Source organism: Maylandia zebra, linkage group LG13, assembly GCF_041146795.1.
Source record: "Maylandia zebra isolate NMK-2024a linkage group LG13, Mzebra_GT3a, whole genome shotgun sequence".
In the NCBI taxonomy this organism is placed as follows: domain Eukaryota; kingdom Metazoa; phylum Chordata; class Actinopteri; order Cichliformes; family Cichlidae; genus Maylandia; species Maylandia zebra.
In genome coordinates, this window is record NC_135179.1 from 19,939,663 (window position 1) to 19,964,162 (window position 24,500).

A 24,500-nucleotide genomic window follows, 5' to 3' on the forward strand; every position below is an offset into this window, starting at 1 on the left:
ATTTAAGGAAAATTTTTGGAAATTATAGATGATGGTCTCCGGGCTAAAGATAAAAGGGACCATCTGACTTTTTACCAGGGCGAGTTTTAAAAGCAAGCCTCTGTAATGTTGTGGGAGAGTGCATGTGGCACAGACAGATACATAAATGTCCGATTAAACAATGACGTTTTATATATAAGCTCTTCTTTGGTTTAATGGCTCTGTAATAAAAGAGTCCAGGGGAAACTGGTCTTCCAGACCTGGCAACTAAACATTTAGTGCTTTATGAAGAGCAGGAGATGCAGCATAGTGTTAAATTTCCCCCCATCCTAGCCATTTTTAGGTGTGTTGCTTGCATCAAATTCAAAATGATTAGGTACTAAAAAAAGAAAAGAAAGAGAATGTCCCAGTTTTGATGTCAGTGTCAACTTTAATCTTACAGGAGATTTTGAATGATTGATTGTCAGACTGTTTTATTTCAAACATGTACAGTTATCTGAAATAGCAACAAAATACATTGTAAATAGAAAAAAGTAAAGAAAATAAAATTGCCACAAATATCAATACACAACACAATGTACATGTTTAAAAAGGAGTACGATGATCCGAATCTTTTAAATCTATTTCATTAGATATGAACTCAACACAGGATAAAAAAACAAAGGCAAAAATAATAATAGGATTTATTATTAGTTATATAATATTTATATTAGTTATTGTGTGTAGGCTTGTAAGAATAAAACTGTTTTAAGCTCGCTTTTGAATTTAGCTGTAACTGACCTCAGGTCAGCTGGCAGCTTGTTGTGAAGAACAGGATCAAAGTAAGAAAGTCAAGACACTTAGATTTAATTCAAGGAAGGAGTTAAAAGATCTGCCCCTGATGACCTGAGAGGTCTGACTGGGTAAAGATACCGAGATGCACTGGGATTTTATCAACTATAATAAAAGGATTTTAAAAGGTAAGTCTGTATTAAACTGGGAGCCAGTGAAGTGGCTTTGTCAGTTTTAAGACATTGTATTTGTACCATTTTAAATGAGATCTAAACATTGAACATATTATGTGAAATTCATTGCTTTCTGTTTTTATATTGAGTTCACACAGTATTTCCACGCTTTTTTTGTTGAATGAAATTGAATGAAATAAAATAAAATAAACAAAGCAGGTTAAAATAGTACAGGATAAAACACTGGAACCCTTTAAACCTGAACCATGGACTAATTACCAGAAAATTATATTTTTTTAAACTAAAGTACTTATTGAACCCAATGGCATTTTAAAAAAAGGAAATTAAATCACAATTTGCATATATGAGTAGTACAGGTCTTAAAAACTCATGTATCAAGTATGAGTACCTTGCAAGTGAGTAACAAGTTAAAGTTGTAGACATAATACAGGTTTGAACTCGGATAATTCACATACTTGAGGTCCGGGGTTTACACTGTGGGTGCCCTTCCCCCGCCCCGGGCCGCTGCCAGTCATCTGTGCCCTATCATGGCGGCCCCGTGCGGGACGGGATCCAGAGGAGGGACCGGAGGGAGGAGCAGCCTGGAATGATGACGTAGGATTGGAATGAGGGAGTGAATTTTCCGGGTCAGAAACAGGACGGGAGAGGAAATTAACTCCAGGACGAGACGAAAAAAAAAGAAAAAAACCACACGAGAATGCCGCCCTCCTTTACACTGAGATGTAGCCCGTGTGTTTAACGCTTAAGAGGGGGCTTTAAAAAAGGCGGACGTTGGACGAGGAACCGAGTGGAGAGAAAAAACAGGTGTCTGCAAACTACAAAGTGAACCTACGACGGGGACTGGAGCACCCATGTTACTCGCGACCTGCGGAACGTTAGCTCGGTAACGTTACAGCGGCTGACTTACAGCGGGAGTTTCGGTGTTTACTTGCCTGCGAGTTTCGCCTCGCTTGTGTTTGTCGGTGGCTGTCCCGCCATAGCAATCTGTTGCATCTTCCACCATCTCCTCCTCCCCGCTGCTTCTTTTATCGCACGGGTACGAGATTTATTTCCACCTTCCCCGTGATGTTTAACTGTATACCCCTGTGGCGGTGCAACCGTCATGTCGAGACGATCGATAAACGCCACTGCTCCCTGCTCTATGTGCCCGATGAGATTTTTCGCTACGGACGGAGTTTGGAGGAGCTGTTGCTGGATGCCAACCAACTCCGAGACTTGCCCAAGGTAAGGAGAAAGCAGCTTCCGCTCGTTTAAATTAAATGGCAGGTAACTGAGCTGATCTGGCACCCCGTCTAGGTGGGATCCGGGCACGAAAATTACACAAGATCAGTAAAGTGAGACACCGTAAGGGTGGAAATTTCCCCCAAAGATACACATTTACACCGCAGGGTAGCTAGAATTATGATTCACAATCTTAAAACTTAAGCTCTCAAATATTCATCGCGCTGATACTACTATCTGAACTGCTGAACCTGTTTGGGCAGGTTATGATGACCTTTGTGTTTGTGCTTTTTCCTTACATGTAGTATCTTTCTGCATGACAGAGAGCCATACATGCAGATGATGTAGCTTATGTATATTTTCCCCTGGGAGTATAGAGTTAAACAGCACTGCTGCTCCAGGCTGATATTTATCCATGAGTATGGATGTCAGATTTTAATTAAGAGAAATGCAGTCATCATTTATGTGGATGTGGTTGCCAAGCAGGAAGAGGCATTCACTTCTTTAAACGAAACAGCTGTTTTTGCTCTTCTCTAATGCAAATGCTGAATGGCCTTGGAAATATGTTGGCGAATGAAGCAACCTGTCTGCTGATAAAAGCACTGAGACCTCTATAAAAATTCCAGCGAGGAGATCATAATTTTCCGTCTGTGGCAATAAGGTAGCTTGTAATAAAACCAGGAATAGACAATAGATAAATGATAGGACAATCAACACTGTAAGTGGGTATTGTACTATGACTACTAGTCAAGAGACACTGCATGTACAATGAATTGTTTTAGGGCTATCTGATAGCACAACTTGGCAGCACTAACTAACATAAACGGGTACTTTGACATTAAAAATAGCAATCTTTGCTGTGGGTTGGTCATGATCATGGCTGATGCTTCATCTGCTGCTAATACAAATTTGAAAAAAAAAAATAGCCCTATCACAAGCTTGATATCACAATTTTGCAGAGACCAAGGGGATGCTGTCAGATTGCTTTTCCAAAAAAAAGGAAGCAGAATTGAGAAACAATCATGCTGAGACCACACATCCACAAAGTTTTACTAATATGTACGTGAATGTAATCACTCAAGTGAGTCACTAATGGATTGTCTTGAAAAGTTCTGTAAAGCCAAACTGCTTTTCCCCCTGACATTAGATATTATGACTAAAGTCCTGGTCCTTCATCCTTTAAGAGCAACCACGTATTTTGATTGCAGGCTTCTCAGTGTGACTTACACTCTTGGTGAAGTTGGGATACACAATCCTAGTCTGTTTACATGTGACCTTAGAGATCTGGATTACTACTCAGAAGATTTACATGTTTTTTCCCAAGCGCATGAATGGGTCATGTAGACTTTTCTGGCTGAAGATACCTCGCCTGACATTAGTATTCTCTTTAGCAGAAAAGTTGGTTTTTAGAAGGTGCCCTTGGTTCAGCTCTGAGTACATTTTAAGGTGGAGAAATTGTTACTCGTTCATGCTGTAACCTAGGAGTAGTAATTCATTGGGTTTACAGCTGTTCCTGACAAGCAAGACCTTCCTGAAGTCACGGTGGGTCAGATGGAAAGCTTTGGTTCTGGAGGGCAGTTTTCTGCTCAACCTTTCTTCCTTGTGTCAAAAAGCTGAGATGTAGCCATTTTTAAAGCTGATGAACGTTATCTAAACAGGATGTACAGTGATTTGGTCTGCAGTTTTCAGAGAGCCACGCAGGAAAGAAAAGACCACAGAAAGAATATTTTTGGGTCTGGCATGAGCATAGAAACGTGATGGAACAGAGATAATGTGAGCAACCTCCCATGGCTGTGCCACACTGCTTACTTTGTCCATCGAAGAAAGCACAGGAACAGGTATTCTGTCTGAAAACAAAGACTGCATTATGTGTTTTGTTGTTGCTTCACTAGAGCAATTGTGTGTTCTAGCATTTTCTAATGAAGTCATAATGAATCAATGACCTGAATTGTAAAGTACAGACTGATAAAGCCCCAAACAAATGCACAAAAAAGAGAAAGGGGAAAAAAAAAAATCCCCAACACTTGACAGACTGGATATTTGCACCAGACAGGATGCAGTTAGCAGGTGTAATCTCACTGTGACGGTGGAGACAGAACTGTGTGACATTTAAGCTATTTCTACACTTAGTTCACAAATATTTTAAGCATGTTTAGGGGATGGAGGGGTTGCATCATTTGCGTGGTGACAACTGAAAGTGTTGTCATCAATGCTTGCCAAGAGAACCCAAGAAACGCTCGACTGGGCAAACTGTTGTATCCGTCCAGTCCACTGCGCACCTCGCAATCTCATTACATTTGCCTCGGAGGTGGCTAACTGATCGCACTGAAGCCTCCCCAATGTTATCATTGTATTGACAATGGCATTACAGAGCCTTGACAGTAACGTATTTCAAGTCGCTTTTACACAGCAGGCAGATAAAAACATGCACGAGGCAGTTTTAATAGCAAGATACAACGGCAAAGGTGTGTTTTTACTGTGACAAGATGGGGCAAGTTGAGCAGATGGTTTCATAGTTTTACCAAGACAGATCAGCTGACTAAGTCAAGGAACCTGAAGCGTGGGTTTGTGTGAGTAGGGTTAATAGTTAGGCCCTGCTTCTCTCTTTGTTTTAATTGTTTTCTGTGTTATTTGTTGCCCAGGTACACGACTAAGTTGGCAAACTGTAACTCATGACTGTCTGTGTATTCAAAGTTCCCTTTGAGCAGCTGGCTCTTAGAGTACACACATCAGGCTGGCTGGTAAACAGCATTCAAATGAACAAACTGCCTGCAGAGACAGAATAGGAATGCAAGACTAGCTGGCTGTTGAAATGCACTTGCCTGTTTATCCAGTTTAAAAATGAATGCAGTTTCCAGCATACTGAGCTTCACTGAAACTGTAAGACACAGAGGTAGCGGTGACTCTGTTAAAGGTCTTTGAATGTTTTTGTTCTTTACCTGTGTAAGCATCAGTTTGTAATATCGGACACAAAACAGAGACTATCAAGCCACATGTAAAAAAACAAACAAAAAGCATTTAGTAGAGTAGAAACTATGATGACAGCCGTTGATATGAAAAGCTAAGAGCGGTCGATCTGGCCTTTACTGGGAAATTAAAATAACAGTTTTGCAGTTTAACAAGAAAGTTGAGGACAATGCTGCCCTGATGGGTAGCTGAAAATGAACCTGCGAGGACACGTACAGGAGAAGCCAGAATACTTGATGACTTTCAGGCTACTGTTAAATCCGAATAAATGAAAGCAGATCGATTAATAAGTCAGTCAACTTTTAGTCCAGTGAAAATTGGTTCTTGTTTTTGATCACTGTGAATCTGTCACAGTAGCATGGTTCATATGTTTTTTTACTGTACATAATCAGCAGATTGAGTGACAATGTGAAAATAGGCACTAGTTTTTGGCCTCTGTAACCTTTTGGAGATCTGGTGTGCATTCGTTCAGAAAATACAGACACGGTGACTGTGGTGATGGAAGGAAGAAGCAATATCCGGTCTGAGACAGGAAGCTGCAGGGTTTATGACCCGAGTTAAGTGGTAAAGAAAGTTGTGCTCTGAGTATCCTGTGATCTACAGGAAGAACTGTCATAAAGGTAGTGCAGTTGTTGGCTGTCTGACATGCGGTTGAGACGGTTTTAACTCTCGCCTATGCTGCGATATATAATACTATAGCCTACTTTGCAGTGAATTAGACTCCACAACACATTTGACACTCATGTCTTTCACTTAAGCTTCTGTGCTTATAGGATTGTGCCTGGCAGTCAGTTTTGCTAAGTGTGTCAACATGTAATAGTTAAGTTAGTTTAATGCAGTCTGTTGTTTGTATGGACTAGACTAAAATAAACAAAGGTATTGTAAAGCAATTGTGTGATTATGTTTCCCAATTGCAGTCATTTTACCACAAAATCCCTTCAGACTGCTGCTTATGTTCTAACTAGCGCTGCTGAAGGTGAACCTGAGGATTCAAACGTCGGTTTGGACTGCATGAGAATGGTTAATGTTTTCTTGACTTGCCCTGTTTTGGTTTTTTGCGTTTCATACATGGGTGATTGTTTGGGGCGGAGCGTGAAAAAACCAACAGGAAGAACAGGTTTGTTGTCAGGGTTTCAGTTAATGCAGGACTCTGTCACAGTTAAAATAAAAGGTGGTAACAACACTGGTACCGGCTTTGCATTGCTCCCTTTTAACTCTGATTGTCTTTATTGTTAAAAGGATTTCCATGAAGCTGTATCTGTTTTGTCCTTAGCTGTTCTGAATCCTTGACATTGAACCTGTATGTCCTTCCCGCGTCGATTGTTGTGTCATAAAAGTTACACAGGAGGAAGTCGGATAGAGAAAAACACACGCTATAATTGAGTTTAAAAAATGTTTTTTTCCAAACGTGTTAAACTTTCAGTTAGTTTCCTGGTTGGAAACATGACAAATCTCCAGGTGTCCACTTGTAATATAGGAACTGGCTTGGCAGAAAAAAAAATTCACCCACACAAATGTGTTTTTTAGTGAAAGTGAAAAGAAGGGATTTAGGATGCAAAAGATCAGACATATATTGGACATCAGCTTTGTTTGTGTGTTGAAAAGACAGATTAAGAGGTGTTTAAATGTCCTTAAGAGCTTGGAATAACATGTGCATTTTGCAACAGGGTGGAGTTTGACTTTTGGACTCGTGGGTTTTATTTATTGTGCACGGATTATTACAGTGTGATCTGGATTTGGTCTGTAGATAATGAGCAACACATTTACACCTCACTGACAGTAACTCAGATCAGATCTGCTGCTGATTTGGCAGCTCAATAACATTATCATTGTATTTGGTGCTGCCTATGATTACAGCTTTTTATATTGCTTATCCACATAGATAGCATCTGTAGTCTTTATGCAGTTTAAAGGTGGTGGTGTTTAACTTTGAGGAAGTGGCACAATTTATTAAGTATTAGTCAGGAATCATTAAAGCTGGTAATGTGCTGGACAGGTAAGTTTAACTTGGTAATCATAAGCTGCAGGCATTGCAAACAAAGGGGAACAACTGTCTAGTTTCCTCTAAACTGCAAAGACAAATTTTTCCCATAGCCTGCAGGGTTTCTCTTCAAATAAGAGAATTGTTATCCTAAATGTTTTGTTAATGAAATGAGTAGCCAAAAAGTTTGTACTAAGCAGCTGCAGTAAGAATTCATGTAGTTTTCAGTGGATTACAATTGTGAGGCATTTTTACATTGAAGTTCAAATACAGCGAACCTAATGTGTTTGGAACAAACCGGACATGCAGCTCAAAAGAGAAGAAGTGGTTGGTTGATTTAAATGATATGTACAAAGTGGATGAAACCCTCCTGGCCTCTTGGCACACCTTTAACTCACAAAGCCCAGGGGGGAAGATCAAGAGTTATTTAGTTCATGCCAAAACATTAAGAGACCCCCCCCCCCCCCCCCCCCCCCCCCCCCCCCCACGCCCACACATTCAAGGCTCTGCCTGTTCTTGTTATGGCTGTCAAGTATGTGCCTGTGATAATTGATTTTTGCATTGTAAAGAAGTGTGCTGGCTGGATCTTTCTTTCTTTTTTGACCTCATGTCTAATATCATAGTCTGAAGGACACAAAAAAGATCGGAGGGGCCTGTGGTGAACGTAGCCTGTCGGTATTTTCTATTTTGCTTTAACTGTTTTAAGGTAATCAGTGTTTTAATAGTTGTTTATTTTATTTCTTTTGTTAATTCATATTGTGTTTGGAGTTTTTATTTCCATTCAGTTTAGGACCAGCTAATTCATTACTTTCAGTATTTGTTTTAGTCTTTTGAATTATTTATGTGAATGGATGGTATTTGTTAGGGGTGAGTTGATATTACAGTGCAAACAGGCTTACAGTCACACAGACATCCCAAGTTTCAATAAACGTCTGTACCAAAGCAGACCTGCACCAGAAAGCAAAGTTAACAAACCCGGAGTCTGATCCTGAACTTCTGAGCTCGGACTCTGCTTTTAGTATGATCACCCTGAGTTAAACAGCACGGGGGAAATTTTTAAAATGGAGCTCAAAGATTGACTGTTTGCAGGTAAATAAACATCAGAGCCTCCATTTTACTCCTGTGAAACTGTAAATGTGACTGTATGTCAGTGGGGACCACAATGTTTATCTTTAAAATACAAGAAAAAGAGTTATATAATTTATTTCACCTCCGGTTTTTTGGTGCAGCTCCCGTTTTGCTGCTAATTTCACCTAATGACAGCTAGCAACCACTCGCCAACCCGCTGGGGATTACACATTTTTCCTTAGTGACCGGACTTTGCCAAGGGTAGGCTGACTGGTCTCTAGGCTTGCGTGACCAGGATTGCGTTACATCATCTTCAACAAAATTCCTACTATGACAGGAATTTATCCAACATGGTGACAGGTCACAGCATGAAAAATGGCTCCTTATCAGTGTTTACGTGTCTGAAGTTTCATATAGGTTTGTATTATCTACACAGCGAATAACACATAGTAATGGATAGTAGAAGGTTCAGCACAGAGGAAATGGCTCACAGCCTGACCGCTGCCTTACTGTACGCAAGCACAGCGTTTGAAAGCGCAACCTATAGATTTTGTGCCAACCTTATAATAAATCTACAATGCCCAGTGATCACCATCACTGTCCTGTCCTAGAAAACTAACATCTAACTGGGATTTCAGTGTTTGCAAAGATGTACATTTCTTAATTAATTAGTTAATGCACTCTGATATGAGTTTACAAATCGATTGTATGAATGTGTTTGTACACCACTTTGCATTTAATCTTTAGTTATTATTAATCTCTGGCTCTCTGCAGTGTCTTCTGTGCTGTCTTCCTCTCCTCATCCCCAGCCGATCATGGCAGGTGGCTGCCCCTCCCTGAGCCTAAGTGGTTGGTTGATTGCTGGGGTTTTCTCTGTATTATTGTAGCATGTTTACCATACAGTATTAAGCACATTGAGGGGACTATTGTTGTGATTTGGCACTATATAAATAAAACCTAACTGAACCGAATTGAATGAGGAAATAAAAACAGTGGGTCAGACAAATGCATCGGGAGGAGTTCAAAAGAGTTGTAGTTTAAGTTAATACTCTTTCTGGAAAGTCTACAGTTCTCTTGCCAAAACTCAAAGTTTAAGCTAAACCTGCTCTCTGGAGCAGACCTCAGGCAGGTTGTGTTGACAAATGTGACTAAAGTCACTAAAACATAGGCTTTTAAATTATTTTCATTTTAATTTGATTCAGTTTTGTTACTTTTTCTGTGTCAGGGAATGTTTCTACTATGTAACAAATTTCTAACAATGAAACAGTTATTTTTCATTAAGTTGGAATAAAATAATAGTGTAAATAATTTTTTTTTACAGTAGCAAGTTGATGGAAGAGTCATAATGAGCAGCACATATTTTTCATTGTATTTGAGTTCTCCCTCTTTACAAGACTTTTTCTGAGTGGTTGCTAGTAGCCGTTTTGTTTTCATTCAAGTTTCTTGTCATGTGCTGCTTACTTTTCAAACACCTCAGCTTAAGTAGACACATGACAAACAATAAGCAGACATTTTGATGTGTCATACTAGAGAAAACACAGATGTTAATACCATTAACCTCCTAAGACCTGAACTCTTTCATTGCATGAATTTTTATTTTTTCTTTGCTATTTGGGTTGATTGGGACCTAAAGAATGTAAAAACAAAGAATTACCAGTTTGTTTGTTTGTTTTTTAAACCTAATTTTTGTTTTTGAGAAAAATGAGATCCACATATGAGGACATTCATTTCAAATTTTGATTGAACAGTGGCAGTATAATGTTCTCGTAAGTGGATATCAGGCCCTTATAGAGAAAAATTAAGTATTTTGGTGTAGATGTCTACATATGTGGACACCAGGTCCTAGGAGGTTAACGTTGGCTCTATTCTGTGTCCCAGTAAGCCCCGACAGTGAACCACCATAACAACCCAAAGTTCTAGAAACCGCTAAATATGTTCAGCTTTCTTCATTTTATTATTTACAGCTGTGACACAACCCTGGCAAAGGTCTGTAAAGTTGTTTGTGATAGGAGAGCCGTATATTTATCATGACAGACTTAAGTCATCAAATATTTCAAGACACAGAAAACTACTTGATGTTAAGCGTGGGGGACAGGGATAGTGGCTTTTGTGTGAGTTTCTGCAGTACAAAATCAAACATGTGAAAGATCAGAATAACAGATTTTAAAGGATTTAACAATTGCGTTCTTGAAAATAAAACCTCCTTCAGTATTCAGTTTTTCCTTCCTACAGTTGCGTAGTTCGTCCTTATAGTGATCATCTGATTGTTGAGGTTTTCTCTCTATTGGGGTTGAGGTTTTCTCTTTATCTTACAGCAATTGAGGAATGAAGGCAACATTTGTTGTGATTTGGCACTATACAAATTGAACGGAAGTAAAAATGCATTTAGTCTCTTGTTGTGACATTGTGGCAAAAGTAGCCATCTTCCAAAAATAAAAAGCTCTCTGACTGTTTTTGTTTCTATTAATTTTGTAATCCAGTGTCGTACAGTTTAATCATCACTTATTATTCATCTCTGGCTCTCTTCCACAACATGTTTTTTGTTCTGTCCTCCTCCCCTCACCCCAACCGGTTACGGCAGATGGCCGCCCTTACCTGAAGGTGGTTCTGCTAGAGGTTTCTTCCTGTTAAAAGGGAGTTTTTCCTTCCCGCTGTCGCCAAAGTGCTTGGTCATAGGGGCCATATGATTTTGTTTTCTCTATTGTATTATTAAAGGGTCAACCTTACAATATAAAGCGCATTGACGCAACTGTTGATGTGATTTGGCACTGTATAAATAAATAGAACTGACATGAATTGAATTCATACAAGAATGAATCTTTGACCAGGTTGTGTAATTTGAATGTTAAATATCTTGAAGCCTATTAATAAATCGATGTTTTCCTCCCTTCCATCTTTCAGCAATTTTTCCAGCTGGCGAAACTTAGAAAACTTGGCCTGAGTGACAATGAGATCCACACAATTCCATCTGAAATAGGCAACTTAATGCAGCTGGTAGAACTGGATGTCTCTCGAAATGGTAAGCAGAGTAAACACTGGTATATCACATGGCTAAACCACAAAATAACAACACAAGTAAACATGTTCAGAGACGTTTCATCTGTCACTGCTAGAACAGGTTTTTACACAGAAGAGCTCAGAAAAAGAATTGCACTCACATATTTAATTGCCATTACAAAAACTAATGCCACAAACAAATTTAAAGATTAATTGACTTATTCTTTTTGATATACTGGTGAGGTTCCTTCTGTAACAGAGCAAGCCTTTCTCAGCTGTAGCTGTAAAGACCTCTTAAGTTCAGAGACAGCTTAAACAGCTTTGTTCTACATAAAAACACTTATTATTTCACTTATGTACTTTTCTTTTTTTTTTTTAAGTTGGCACATTTTAAGACCCAATTGCAGTCAATGAGCAGTGTTATAATTAACATATTTTCTCTTGTTCAGATATTTTGGGCATTCCAGAGAGCATTTCAAAATGCAAAGCTCTCCAAGTGGCTGATTTCAGTGGAAATCCATTAACAAAGTAAGAATTTGACATACTTTAAAAAACTTTACCTGTGATTATTTTTAATACTTTTACAACAGTCTGCATTCAAGGCTTTTCAAATGGTACATTTCATATGTGTTTATTTTTATATGAAATATTTTATATATATATATATATATATATATATATATATATATAAATAAATAAATAAATAAATAAATAAATAAATAAATTTCATTTTCTGCATTGTGTGGTGTTAACCTCTCTGCTGTTAGTAACATTAGTAATATTTATATACCTGGCAGATTGCATATTTCCCATACTCTGCTTTTCCATGTGTGGGTGAGATCATGTCTAATTTGCACCTCAGCAGGGGCACAAAGCCACACAAGTTTAGGAAGTAATAGTGACGCTTTGGTGTTCAATACTGTTAAAGTACACACACACACACACACACACACACACACACACACACACACACACACAGAACACTACTTTCCAGAGTAGTAACCTAATTTCCCACTCTTCATTCTACATCAGCCCTATTTTAACAGGTTAATAGTAACACCCCAGGGATGACTGGACTGTGGACTGTGGCTTTACAGGAATGTGACATCATTTGGTTATCAGTCATAAATTCAATGGAGCAATAAAGCCCAAACTGGTGTGTGTATATTTTGGATATGCATACACATAATAACACCTAAGCTTAAGGTTGCATATGGTCTTTTGTTTAATATAAAAAGAGCCAATCTGAGGGCAGAGATGATAAGCAGCAAACACAGATAATGGCATCAGGGTCATCAATGCTAAACAATACTGTCTGAATGATTGAAATGTCTGGATCAAATTATACTGTTAATTCTCATGGATTCACTTTGTGTCTTGTTGTTTGTTCATCCAGGTTACCTGAAAGCTTCACGGAGCTGAGGAATTTAACCTGCCTTTCCATCAATGACATTTCATTGCAAGTGCTTCCAGAAAATATTGGAAAGTAAGTGATTTAGCACAAGTATGTAAAAGTTAAAGTATATAGATTTTATCATGAAATCTGAAGTGTGTCTAATGGTAACATACTCTGTTAAGGATGAACCTGAATCTTTCTAAGCCCACTGAGGGTTCGATGCACTGGTAGACTGATGTTTATCCAGTTTAAGGGAGACTAGTGTTTGATAATATCTCACCTGCCTCCCTTTGCATTTTCAAGTCACATACCTTGCCTTTGTGATCTTGCCAGAAAGGAATTTGATAATTACTGTAACAAAAGGCACATATTTCTGTTGTTTTAATGGCAACTTCAATTATGGGGTTTGTCAGTTACTCTGCTCAAACAAAGCACTTAGCATAAGCAACAACATTTTTACTTTAAAACACACAAAGCTCCAAAGTATTCCTTTAGGGTGCCACTTCTCTGCGTGATAACTTTGTCTAGTGGCAAATTGTCGAGGTTGGCCTCCTACACAGCTAATTAACACACAGTATGTTCCTTCTGGAAAGCATTTCAAAATCTGTGATGCTCCCAGGTCATTATTCTACCTCCCACTGTTCAAAGGTTACACAGTAAACACCATTAGAAACATAGAAGCAGGTTTCATTTTCAATATCTCCTTTTGCTGTCATTTCGCCTTCTTCAGAATCTCCTCCATCTCACCGTATCTCACAGGCGAACATACCAACCACATTACTCCTTACCAACTCATCAGTTAGCGTCTTTTGCCTTTGTTCATAAAAGGCAAAAATGCTTGTTTGGAGATGGCATATAATCCAGAGTAGTTAAAGGCATGCCTGCCAACATTCTCAGTCCCGTGGGGTCCCCTTTTAAACATTGAGATCAGTTCTAATTGAATTTAATAACAAAGCTATTTGCTTTCAGGTCAGAGTGCCACAGGAGATATTTTAGTAGAGGTTTGGTATTTTAAGGTAAACTGAATTGGAGGCCTGACAGGGATAGGATTATTCCAGATGTGTGAAGCTGTTTGACTGTTTTTCTCAAGAACGGTTCTCTGCCAGGTTTTCATTTTGCATCTCGCTCTGGGTCTCAAAAAAAAAAAAAAAAAACAGACAAGAAAAAAACTTTCCAAATTCCAGGTGGTGCTGTGGTGTCTTCATGCAATTAGTTATTCCTTTAAGATAAAGAAGATGAATGCTCATATGGTGATGGTCTTGGGTCAAAGCCTGCTAGGAGTAACTCTTAAAGCTCCTTTGTGAACTGAGCGGCTTCTGTCATATTCCAGGTCTGCTTATAACACACAATGCCTATGCAGCAACCCAGAAGCTTTTCAAGTGATCAACAAACCGAGTCTTTGTCAATACAGTTCATATTGAGGTGTCAAACTTGTTTTTGAGGGTATAGGGGAGGCAATCAGATGTCATCTTTATGGGAAAAAAGTTAAGAATTGTGATTGCACAAACTCTTAGGATTGCCTCTCCCCCCTCTTTCTGCCTCATGGTACGGCATGTTCCGCACATATGTCCAATATTTTATCTCGCTTAACACAATGGCTTAAGGCCTGCTCTCTGTCAAAAGGAGAAGGTAATGAAAACCATAGCGCAGCTGGAACAGGATGCCTTGGTTTTTTAGAAGTAGATAAGATAAATGTCCAAGGGGTTACACGGCAGCAGCGGTTTATCTTGTGAGATGGGAGTGTTTGCTGATGTGAAATGGCACGCACAGAAATCAGAGAGTTGAGCAGTAAGGTGGCGTGTTTTAAATCGAATCTCAGACACAGTGTGCTGGAATTGGGAAGATTTTCTTTTGTCTTTTTAATATCTGGTTTTAGTGATCTGCTGCGGTGGAAGCAAGGTGAATGAAAACTAGCAGCAGTATTGGAGCTTTGCATAAATTAATTTATTTGCTGCTGTGTCTGTAGTTTTCCACAGTGAAATTGCTAACATGCAAGGAATGCCGGCTTGGCGTTTCAGTCAAGGGTGTGCTGTAAAAGGCGTCGTCTTCTTGGTCCATCACTAATAACACACAAAGTCTAACCTATTTAGAGTTACTTCTCGTAAACAACATAGACTTTGTACTGTTCTAGACGGCTACTGTTATAAAATCCTGTATCAGCTAGGTGCATGTATAGCACAAAGGCATACATGAATGGCCAGATGACAACCCTGTCCTTTGGTCTGCGATGTCTCTGTTTTTTTGCTCTTCATTTAAAGTATGCAGACGTTGTTTATCCTGCTGCAATTTTACAGCCTCGATAAGATGGACACACCTCCAAACTACTTCCTGTTTTCAGATGTCTGATTGCAAAAAGACTGTCTGTGGCCATTTTTAACTGTCATTTAAACTCATTGTTTTAAAAACACTCAGAGTAACATGTAATCATCTTTCTTTTTTACCTGTCATTGCAGCCTCACCAATTTGGTATCACTAGAACTCAGAGAAAATATATTGCAATTCCTACCAGAGTGAGTACTCATTGCTTTATGTGGATATGCATGCGTTCTTAAGCATTTTTCTATTTTTTTTTTTTTAACTTGTCTTGCACGTGTCATCCACAGGTCATTATCACAGCTTCATAAACTTGAAGAACTCGACCTAGGCAACAATGAACTCTACTCTTTGGTGAGGTTTTTTTGTTTTAACCCAGAAGAATGCCAAAAACACAACTTTTCTCTTTGCCTCGTTCTTGTCATGTCCGAGCAGATTAGCATCCCTCGAGAACAGCTTTCACCTCTTATCGTGCAGATGGGAGGATGGCCATCTGTTTTCAGCTTTGGTTTTAAGTTGTAATCTTATGTGAGAGGTTTAACTCCGATGGTGAATGAGGTACTGGCAGATCATGCAAGGATGAGCTGCCAAGAATTGTCTAATGGAGATTGTGTTTAGAAATTTGAATGGGCTCTTTGCTATTTTGCCAAAAAGCAGCATAACAGGTGCAGTCATATTAAAGCAAGCAGCATTGTATTGGAGGGAAACTCATGTTCAGTTTAAAGCAAATAACTGAGATGGCTTTTTCTGCTTTGTCCCTTTTTTGTCTCTTTCTCTTTTATATTTTCCTGGCTCTTATGGTTCCTGCATTTCTTCCTCCCACGCAGCCTAACTCAATAGGCCACCTTGTCAGTTTGAAGGACTTGTGGCTGGATGGAAACCACTTGACAGAAATACCTGCAGTAAGCTAATCATGCATTTCATGTCTATGTTTTACAGTCTGTTCCAGTCTTACTGCTAATCATAAAACCACTGTCATTTGCATACTGTTACATATATAAAGTTTAGAAAAAGACTGTCTCTGTTCCTACTCCTTGATCAGGTTTGCCGTTGTATTATTTTAACATACACAAGTTTTTGCTGTGAATCTTAGGAACTGGACAACATCAAAAGCCTGCTGTGTCTGGATGTATCAGAAAACAAACTGGAGAAACTTCCAGAGGAGATGGGAGGCCTGGTGTCACTCACTGACCTGCTAGTATCTCAGAACAACATTGATTCTCTACCAGAAAGCATTGGTATGCATATGAATTTGTCAGCATGATTGTAATAAATCTGAAACATAATATGTGGTTCACAAATGTTCTTGGGTCTCTTATGTTTTTAAATGTATTATAATAAAACACAATTAGCCATGACTTATGATCCACCAGAGGTGTGTTAAAGCGAGCAGAGAAATCATCTTTGCCTGTCGTCGTATTCTTGGTGTGTTTGAGATGTTTCTGACCTTAAACCTTTTGGGCAGTAGGTGTGTCACCAACAGCCAATAACAACTGTAGGTCTAACTCTAACCCTGTCTGTTTGACAAAGGTGGGGCTGAGCTACACACACACGCAGAGCAGGATGAAGGGTGACTTTTGTCCGCATTTATACCAGTTGCCTTAGAGCAGCGGTCCCCAATCTCCGAGCTGGTCCTTGAGTCGTTTGGAACCAGGCCGCGAGAGTTGAGGCTCAGATGTGAAATTTATGGTTATCAGGATTTTTATTGTTAACTCTGTTTCCCTGGGTCTTTTCCCACGTTGTAGTTGTGTGTCTTATTTTGAAAGAAATATTTACACGTTACCATAGCGACCAGAGAGAATTAAGGGGAAGAGAGGAAGATGTTACTCTCAATGTTGTTGGCGCATTTCAGGAGGACGCTGCTAATAAAGTTACACAATTACACAGTACATTCGCCTTTATTATTATATTTACCAAAAATACCACAGTTTTTGTCTTGGTCGTATTATTTTATTTTGTTGTATTTATCCGCGACACCTTAAAGGCCACTCCGTGAAAATATTGTCTGACATTAAACCGGTCCGTGGTGCAAAAAAGGTTGGGGACTGCTGGATTAGAACATGACTATCATGAAGATACAGATAAATATGCAAACACCAAGATTGATGTTGATATAAATGCCTCAGTTGACTGACTGCCTTTCAATGCTTACAGGGTTTATATTGTTTAATGTATATCATGTTCAACATATGTATATATTTTCTCTCTCTGTAGGAAAACTACGAAAACTTTCTATACTGAAAGTTGATCAGAATCAACTGGCGTATCTTCCAGAGAGCATTGGCAACTGTGAAAGTCTTACTGAACTTGTGCTCACAGAGAACCAGCTACAGGTTTGTTTGGGGTCTTTTTCAGCTTCATGCATCCTCTTTAAAAACAGATTAATGAGCTCATGGTCTAATGGAAAAATGGCTACAGCCAAGGTTATTGTACAAATGTTTAAACTAAGTATTTACCAATAAATATACACTTAGTGGTCACTTCATTACGTACACCTTGCTAGTACCAGAACTGTCTTAATTCTTCATGGTATAGATTCAACAAGGTACTGGAAACATGTGCCATTGAGATTTTGGTCCATATTGACATGGTGGCATCACACAGTTGCTGCTGAATTTTCAGCTGCACGTCCATAATGAGACTCTCCCGTTCCACCACATCCTAAAGATGCTGTATTGGATTAAGATGTGGAGACTGCGAAAGTCATTTGTCATCAGCCTGAATAAGGCAGGGTGGACTTGTGCTTGTGCTGACAGCCTTAGTTTGCTGTTCTTAGCTGTATGGAGCGGCACCTGGTGTGGTCTTCTGCCGCTGTAGCTCATCTGCTTTGAGGTTCAACCTCAGATGCACTTCTGTATACCTTGTAACGAGTGGTTATTTGAGTTTGTGTTGCCTTCTTAACAGCTTGAAGCAGTCTGACCATTCTCTGTAATCCATAGACATTGGTATGTGGGAAATTCCCAATGGATCTGCAGCTTCTGAAATACAGCCATGCCACCTTCAAAATCACTAAAATGATCTTTCTTCCTTATTCTGATTATTATGCCTGAATGCATAAACCAGATTTAAGATATTTTTTTCTTTGGAGACATGAAGGAGATGGACAAACTGATTACAGTTAGGCTTCTCAGGATGCACACCCTGCACACAGTGGAAGCAACCAGTGAAACAGAAAGTATTGTACACATAATCACCACTGATAAGTCGGCCTGTTTTTATGTTGTTGTTTTGTGTGTAAATGACATGACAACGTGGGCAACACAGTGCATGAAAGCACTACATGGATAATTTGACTTTATTGTCCTTGTTTTATGGATAAATTGATAAGTTGCTTAGTATTGAGAGAAATAAATATTTCTATTTAATGTAAAACCGAGCAGACGCTGATGTTTCCTCTAATTTTTGTTTTGGTTTATAATTACAGAGCTTGCCGAGGAGTATTGGAAAGTTAAAGCGACTGTTTCACCTGAACTGTGACAGAAACCAGCTACTGTCGTTACCCAAGGAGGTAAGCTTCTTTTATGCCACCTGACAATGCTGGCGTTTTAAGAGCAAGCTGGCAAACTGCTTATTCAAGTTTATAGCCGCACTGAAGCACTTCCTTTCTTTGCTGGTAAGTGACACAGATATGGATCTCTTGGGCCTTTGCTGTTACTGGTTTTGTCACTTGTTTGCACAGGTTAGAGTGGAAATTGAAACCGAATCTGTTTTGTACACAATGATGTAATGTGGTTAAGCCAGACTGCCATTATTGTAATATGATGCTTTTCTGCAACTGTTATGAGGGAGTTAAAGCTCAAACCGAGGTTCATTCACATTTGACTGGACAATGCTCTTGCTTGTGGTGCTCTCTCATTTCATTTTTACTGCTCGGCCCCCCGGTTTGTTCAGCTTCAGCTCTGTCTCAGTGTGTCCTTTGTGTTTGCATGCGACATTCTTCTCTAACCTCTTGTCTGCGTAAGTGAAGGCTCGCTTGGTTTAAAGCTTCATCTGAAAGGCTTCTTGAAATGTTGGACAATGCCCCTGTGTCTAAATGATGCAAAGCCTGCAGTGTTTGGGGAAAAATAACAGTAGGCACACTTGGCCTAGATAATGAATCCATGGTATCACTGTTTTGCATTGCATGACATGTCTAACAGGGACAGTGTTACTGTGGCGTGTGTATTGATTTGAGCTTTGCTCAGCTACTTGATCACTGGCTAGGGCTGGACAATTAATCAGATTTTATTTTCAATTAGGATGTTGGCTTCAGTCGAATATAAACACAAGGTGATCGATAATTATTGTGTCACGTTGTGTTTCGTCGTCATGTTCTTGTTTTGCACCGGATTGTGTGTGTGTGTGAATAGCTCCACCATTGGCCCAGTTGTATTAACTTTATTGACTCTATTAATTGATTATTAGGTGCACAACCCTTTCTCCTGGATCTGCTTGGATGGAAACCAGCACATTTGGTTGTTTTTGCTTATTCTTGCTCACACATACGCAAGTAGCTCAGTAAATTTGAAAGTTTCTTACTCTTCTTGCGTGTAATTGCTTTTAGCACCTTTAGCCATTTACTTTACCCTGCATCTTTTAGCCCGATTGGTTCTAACCTGTACTGGTTAGTCTGTGCTGATAAATATATTGTAGCTGGAGTTCAGCCGGCACATTGTTTTCTCTGGCTACCAGGCCTAATTGTTCCTAATTTTAGGCCACTCTGCCACATCTTATTGACATGTAATTGTTCTTCCATCAAGATCACTAAACTGGGGACAAAGTTTCCAAATGCTGGCAAAAGATCTATCGTGCTTTTTATTACTGTGGCATTGTTGAAAAACATCAGATGTGCATTTAGACTGGATTCATAAAGCTATTAAGACAAACTTGTATTGGCAGTCTTGTGTGCGTGTGTTTACTTATGATTAACCATTTTAACTTTGAAGTGCCGGCAGCCTAATCACATTGTTGTTGTGTCTCCTGTTATTAAGATTGGCGGCTGCAGTAGTCTGAATGTCTTCTGCGTACGAGAGAACAGGCTGACGAGGATACCGTCAGAGCTGTCGCAAGCCACAGAGCTGCACGTGCTCGACGTGTCTGGGAACCGGTAGGTTCATTTATCTCGAGCTGGCAAAGTCAGATTGTTAGTTTATTCCATCTCGATTAAAAAAACAAAACAAAAACAAAAAACATTTCATAATAAGTAGCAAAAACATGGTTTGTGTTTCATTTTTATGATGCTGTTTTATAATTAAATACTTGGTTTCGGCCTGCTAATCCCTGAAGATCATCCTGATATTTTGACCATGTTATTCAGTTAGTCAGAGGTTGTTTTGACCTTTATTTCCCTGCCTGTACCTGTATAGCTCCCAGCTTTGTCTAGAATGAAAGCTGCAGATATCTGCAGCTTGAGTCACACAAAGACACGTTCACCTCTGTGTCTGGAGAGTGTTTTCCCTCCTCCACATAAATAAAACAACTGCCATGTACCTCATCCAAATGTGACACCTTTACTAATTCACACTGTGCCCACAGCAGTGTGTATGTTTTGGAAATAATAACCAGGAGGTATCTTGGAGGTGGGGAGGTTGTGTGGGCAGTGATTTATTTCCTGTTTGTTTTTCAGGCTCACCCACCTACCGCTTTCTCTGACGACGCTACAGCTGAAGGCCTTATGGCTGTCAGAAAACCAGTCGCAGCCGCTCCTCACCTTTCAGACTGATCAGGACCCTAAGTCAGGCGAGAAGGTGCTTACCTGCGTGCTGCTCCCTCAACAGCCAAGTGATGACAAAGGTAATGTTATTCATCGAGTATAAGCCTGAGATAATTATGGAGGTTTGAGTGTAGAGAAAAACATTTTTCTCACTGGTTGATTGAAATCACTCTGCTTCTTTGCATGTGAGAACTTTGTGTGAATAAACATAGAAGTGGATCAGCGTCTCCGTGCTCTTAAAGTGATGGGCTTCGTCCAGAGTGAAATAACTCTGTGCTCGCTCTGAGACATTTTTAGTAATGTTCATCGTTAAGTCTTGTACAGTCTCCTGCAGTTTTCGTGACATTATCACATGATCTGCTCGGAGGAGCACAGTGTGTTCTGCAGCCTCTGATCCCTTCCTGCAGTATCTGTCGATTATAAGGTCCTGTAAGGGATCACAGCGCCTATAACAGGTCAGGCCCTCTCTTGTCCCTTGAGGCCCTCTTTCAATATGTTTTTCAGAAATGTTGTGGATTGGACAGCTAAAGAGGCTTAAAAGCGCCTGGCTTGCTGCCATTAAAAGCTCACAAACTGGGTACAGACATGCTGCTGACGGCTGGCTCTATCGCTGCCTGATACAGCAGATTATTGTAATTTTTTCTTTTTTTTTGTCCTGTCATTGACAGATTTTCACACAGATTTGTAAATATTTGTGATATGCTTGCTGATCACTTTATTTTTCATGTTGTTTTCTGCCAGCAAAAATAATTAGCAAATTCATCCATCCGTTGATTTTGAGAAGTGCTGCATGTCTCCTGTCAGAGAAATGCAGCTATAAAGCTGGCGGAAGTGGGGAAAGTGAGGCTGAGGTTGGGGGCAGGGAAGATTGTGTTGCTGTAAGCCTGTGACTAAGCTCAGATTTGAAATGGTGATCTGACAGTTTCAGGCTCACTCATTAGCACTGGACAGCTTTTATTTCTTGTGTTTGCAGATTGCAAACATTGCAGAAGTAATCGTAGCCATACTGATTTTGATCTATTGACATGTTTGCTTTTAGCTTGTACTAACATTTTTATGTGAATTCCAGTAATATTAAATATGCTGTTTGTTTTAAAAACAACCCCAGGCTCTGATAATCTTGCTCGCTGCGGAGGTATGGAGAGCCTGGTGAATGACATTGCTAACGAAACATGGGACAACAACGCCGTGAACAGGACCAGCGTCATTCACTTCGTAGATGGAGATGATGTCGACGATGACGACGATCCGGTGAGTCCATAGGCTGCATATAAAAGATGGATGCAATCTTAGAACTCCCATTTTTAAAGCAAGATTTGAACATTTGAGCACAATTTAATTATTTAGCAAGCTTTACCAAGAAGCAAGCTTGGTTAGCTTAGTTTCCATAGATTTTAATGGGTATATGTCCTCATCTGTATTAAATATGCCATAAATAAGGTTATGGGGATTGCCTCAAGCGGCTTTTTCAGGAACTCTGATCGTTTTATATCCACAGCCTTGGGGTAGGACAGTCATGCTAAAGTGCTACAAATTACTGCAAATAATAATAATAATAATGTTTTCTGGGATATTATTTTGACAAATCATGAATGCAAGGCACGTGCATCGAGCATCACAGTCTGCTGTCATGTAAACATTGTTCTTCAGCTCTCTCCAAGGCAATTTAAGCAGATTTTAAAAAGCATCCCACTAATTAGATTCTGTTTCATCTACACAGGGAACACTACTTCGGCGGGCCACGCCTCACCCCGACCAGCTGAAAAGTATGAAGAGAGCAGCAGAGAACCTCCGCAACGACATGAATGCCGCCAAAGGGCTGGACTCCAACAAAAATGAGGTCAATAACGCTGCGGACAGCGTGACCACGTCTGTGTGACCTTTACTTCAGAAATGTCTTTTACCTCCTGTGTCTCGCCGTGTTGTCCTGCACAACCCAGTTACCCCTTTTCTCCTTTACCTACAAACCCTGGTGTGGCCTACCCCTCCTGTGATTAAACCCTAGGGCGCCTGTAACCTTACTCTATCTCCAGTCCTGTGTAAATCCCACTCAGTCTACCAGGGCTGCTGTGCCTTCAATTTTTAAAAAAATTATTGTCCACAGGAATTTTCTGCACAGAGAGACTCCTTTTAAAAGACATTTTAGAGATTTATTACTTTTTTAAATGGCTCATTTTAAGAATATAATTTAGGTAGTTGCACTATTATAAGTCTTTATCAATGTGGTCAAACCTTTTAAATGTATTATTATATATATGTTCTATATATTTTTTAAAACACTGGGTGAATACTTCTTTTTACCTTTTGGGCAAACAAACCAGGATTTTTTTTTTTTTTTTTTTGGACCTACTGATTAAGGATTATTGTACATACTCTTGTGAATATTGATACTTTTATACTTTTTGGCAGCTCAGATGTAAATAAAATGTATAGCAAATTTCTTAATCATTTGCAATTTCAAAACTTTTTTTCCCCTTTTGCAAACGTGGTACATTTGTCTTTCTTTGTTTTTCTTGGTTTAAATCAAAGCAATGAACAAAACACAGTCACTTATGTCTTATTCAACCAATATAACTGTGATCGGATGAGTGGATGGCCTTGGATCCTCATATTAATCTATGAAACATCTAGACCCATAATTTTGGAAATAAATAGATTAATTTAGTTTGGATTTAAGTACTGCACACTAAATTTGAATTACGCATCTGCAATGTAACTATGCAGAAGTAAAAATGCTATCTTATTATAATATGTGCTGTGCTTCACTGCTTTGCAATCTTTTTCAAATAGATGCCAAAAACAGATGTATTTTTCTTTGTCTTTAACAAAGAGTACTGTCAAGAATAATCATTGGAAGTTTGAGGTTTTTACCACAGTGTCGGCATTCTTTACAAATGTAGTTGATAAAGTTCCTTTTCAATACACTTTTCAGCTTTGCTCAAATCCTGTTCTTGAGATGGTACACGATCAGCTGTATCATTTTGTTTTTAAACTGAAAAAAGTGGACCAGGGAAATTGGTTCAAATGTTGGTTTTAATGTTTTTAGCTGTTTTCTGATCAAACTGCACAAAACAGATCTCAAATAGGTGGTGAGCCTGGGGATTTGGATGACTTTCTAACCACTGATCAATAAAATGAGTGCAACACTAAACGATATGTTTGTTTTTCCTTTAATTTCATTAGTCACCCTGTATAATTCAGATTACAATTTAATATTTTCTTCTTTTTTTTTTTTTTTAATTGAAATACATTTGGTGGGATCCATCTCCCTGTCCGAAAATAATATATTTTCAAAGTAAGCTTAGAGTGGACCCGTCTCATTCTTGGCCCTTTCACGCTTGTTCTGTCTGTCCGGAAGTGCATGATATTTCTGTAATGCTTTGCAGGCATGACTTGTTTATCCTGCATGTGCTGCATGTTGTTTTGCTGCTGGCATGCTTCCACTTCAATGCATATATGTTTTAAAACGTTTAAGGGAATGCTGAATCATCATGTAACACAAAGTCAGGTAAACTTGGGGGGATATCAGCCTGTCTAGTTTATACACTAGTCTAAGATTTATAAACTACTTTGAATCCATTTCATACTTTGGTTCAAATGAAAGTGACGTCAGATGACCTGGAGAGGCAACAAGAATATAACCCCCATTAGGTAATGTCTTTGTAGGTGGTGGCCACAGATCATTTCTCTCCTTATCCCCACTGGACCGATGTTTCTTCAGTTTTGCTTTCTGTGAATGCCCTCACCATGACGGATAGCGTGATATGGTACCTGCAGCCCAGTCATGGTGCACAGATAGACCAGCTCTTCCAGGATGGCATATACGTTGCAAGAAGGTTTAGTGTGTCTCCTGGCACAATCTCAACACCGTAGAAGAGGCAACAGAAGACAACCTATATACAAGAACACCTGGACAGGGGC

At 39.3% G+C, this 24,500-nt stretch overlaps 1 protein-coding gene across 1 annotated transcript; it reads left to right on the forward strand.

Annotated features, from left to right (window-relative positions):
- Positions 1–1,586: 1,586 nt before the first annotated feature.
- On the forward strand, positions 1,587–23,730 carry lrrc1 (leucine rich repeat containing 1). Its single transcript, XM_076891727.1, has 14 exons — positions 1,587–2,168; positions 11,083–11,200; positions 11,628–11,706; positions 12,575–12,664; positions 15,028–15,084; positions 15,178–15,241; positions 15,715–15,789; positions 15,981–16,125; positions 17,102–17,220; positions 18,312–18,395; positions 19,858–19,973; positions 20,493–20,659; positions 21,688–21,830; positions 22,300–23,730. The coding sequence occupies exons 1-14, from the start codon at positions 2,010–2,012 to the stop codon at positions 22,456–22,458; spliced, it is 1,575 nt and encodes a 524-aa protein (XP_076747842.1). The 5' UTR covers positions 1,587–2,009; the 3' UTR covers positions 22,459–23,730.
- Positions 23,731–24,500: the final 770 nt, after the last annotated feature.

Bases quoted from the DNA above. Each gene is read 5' to 3' on its own strand.
- lrrc1 (XM_076891727.1), top strand. From the start codon at position 2,010: ATGTTTAACTGTATACCCCTGTGGCGGTGCAACCGTCATGTCGAGACG. The intron at 15,790-15,980 runs GTAAGCTAATCA...TGTGAATCTTAG, and splicing joins ACTTGACAGAAATACCTGCA to GAACTGGACAACATCAAAAG. The intron at 16,126-17,101 runs GTATGCATATGA...CTCTCTCTGTAG, and splicing joins TTCTCTACCAGAAAGCATTG to GAAAACTACGAAAACTTTCT.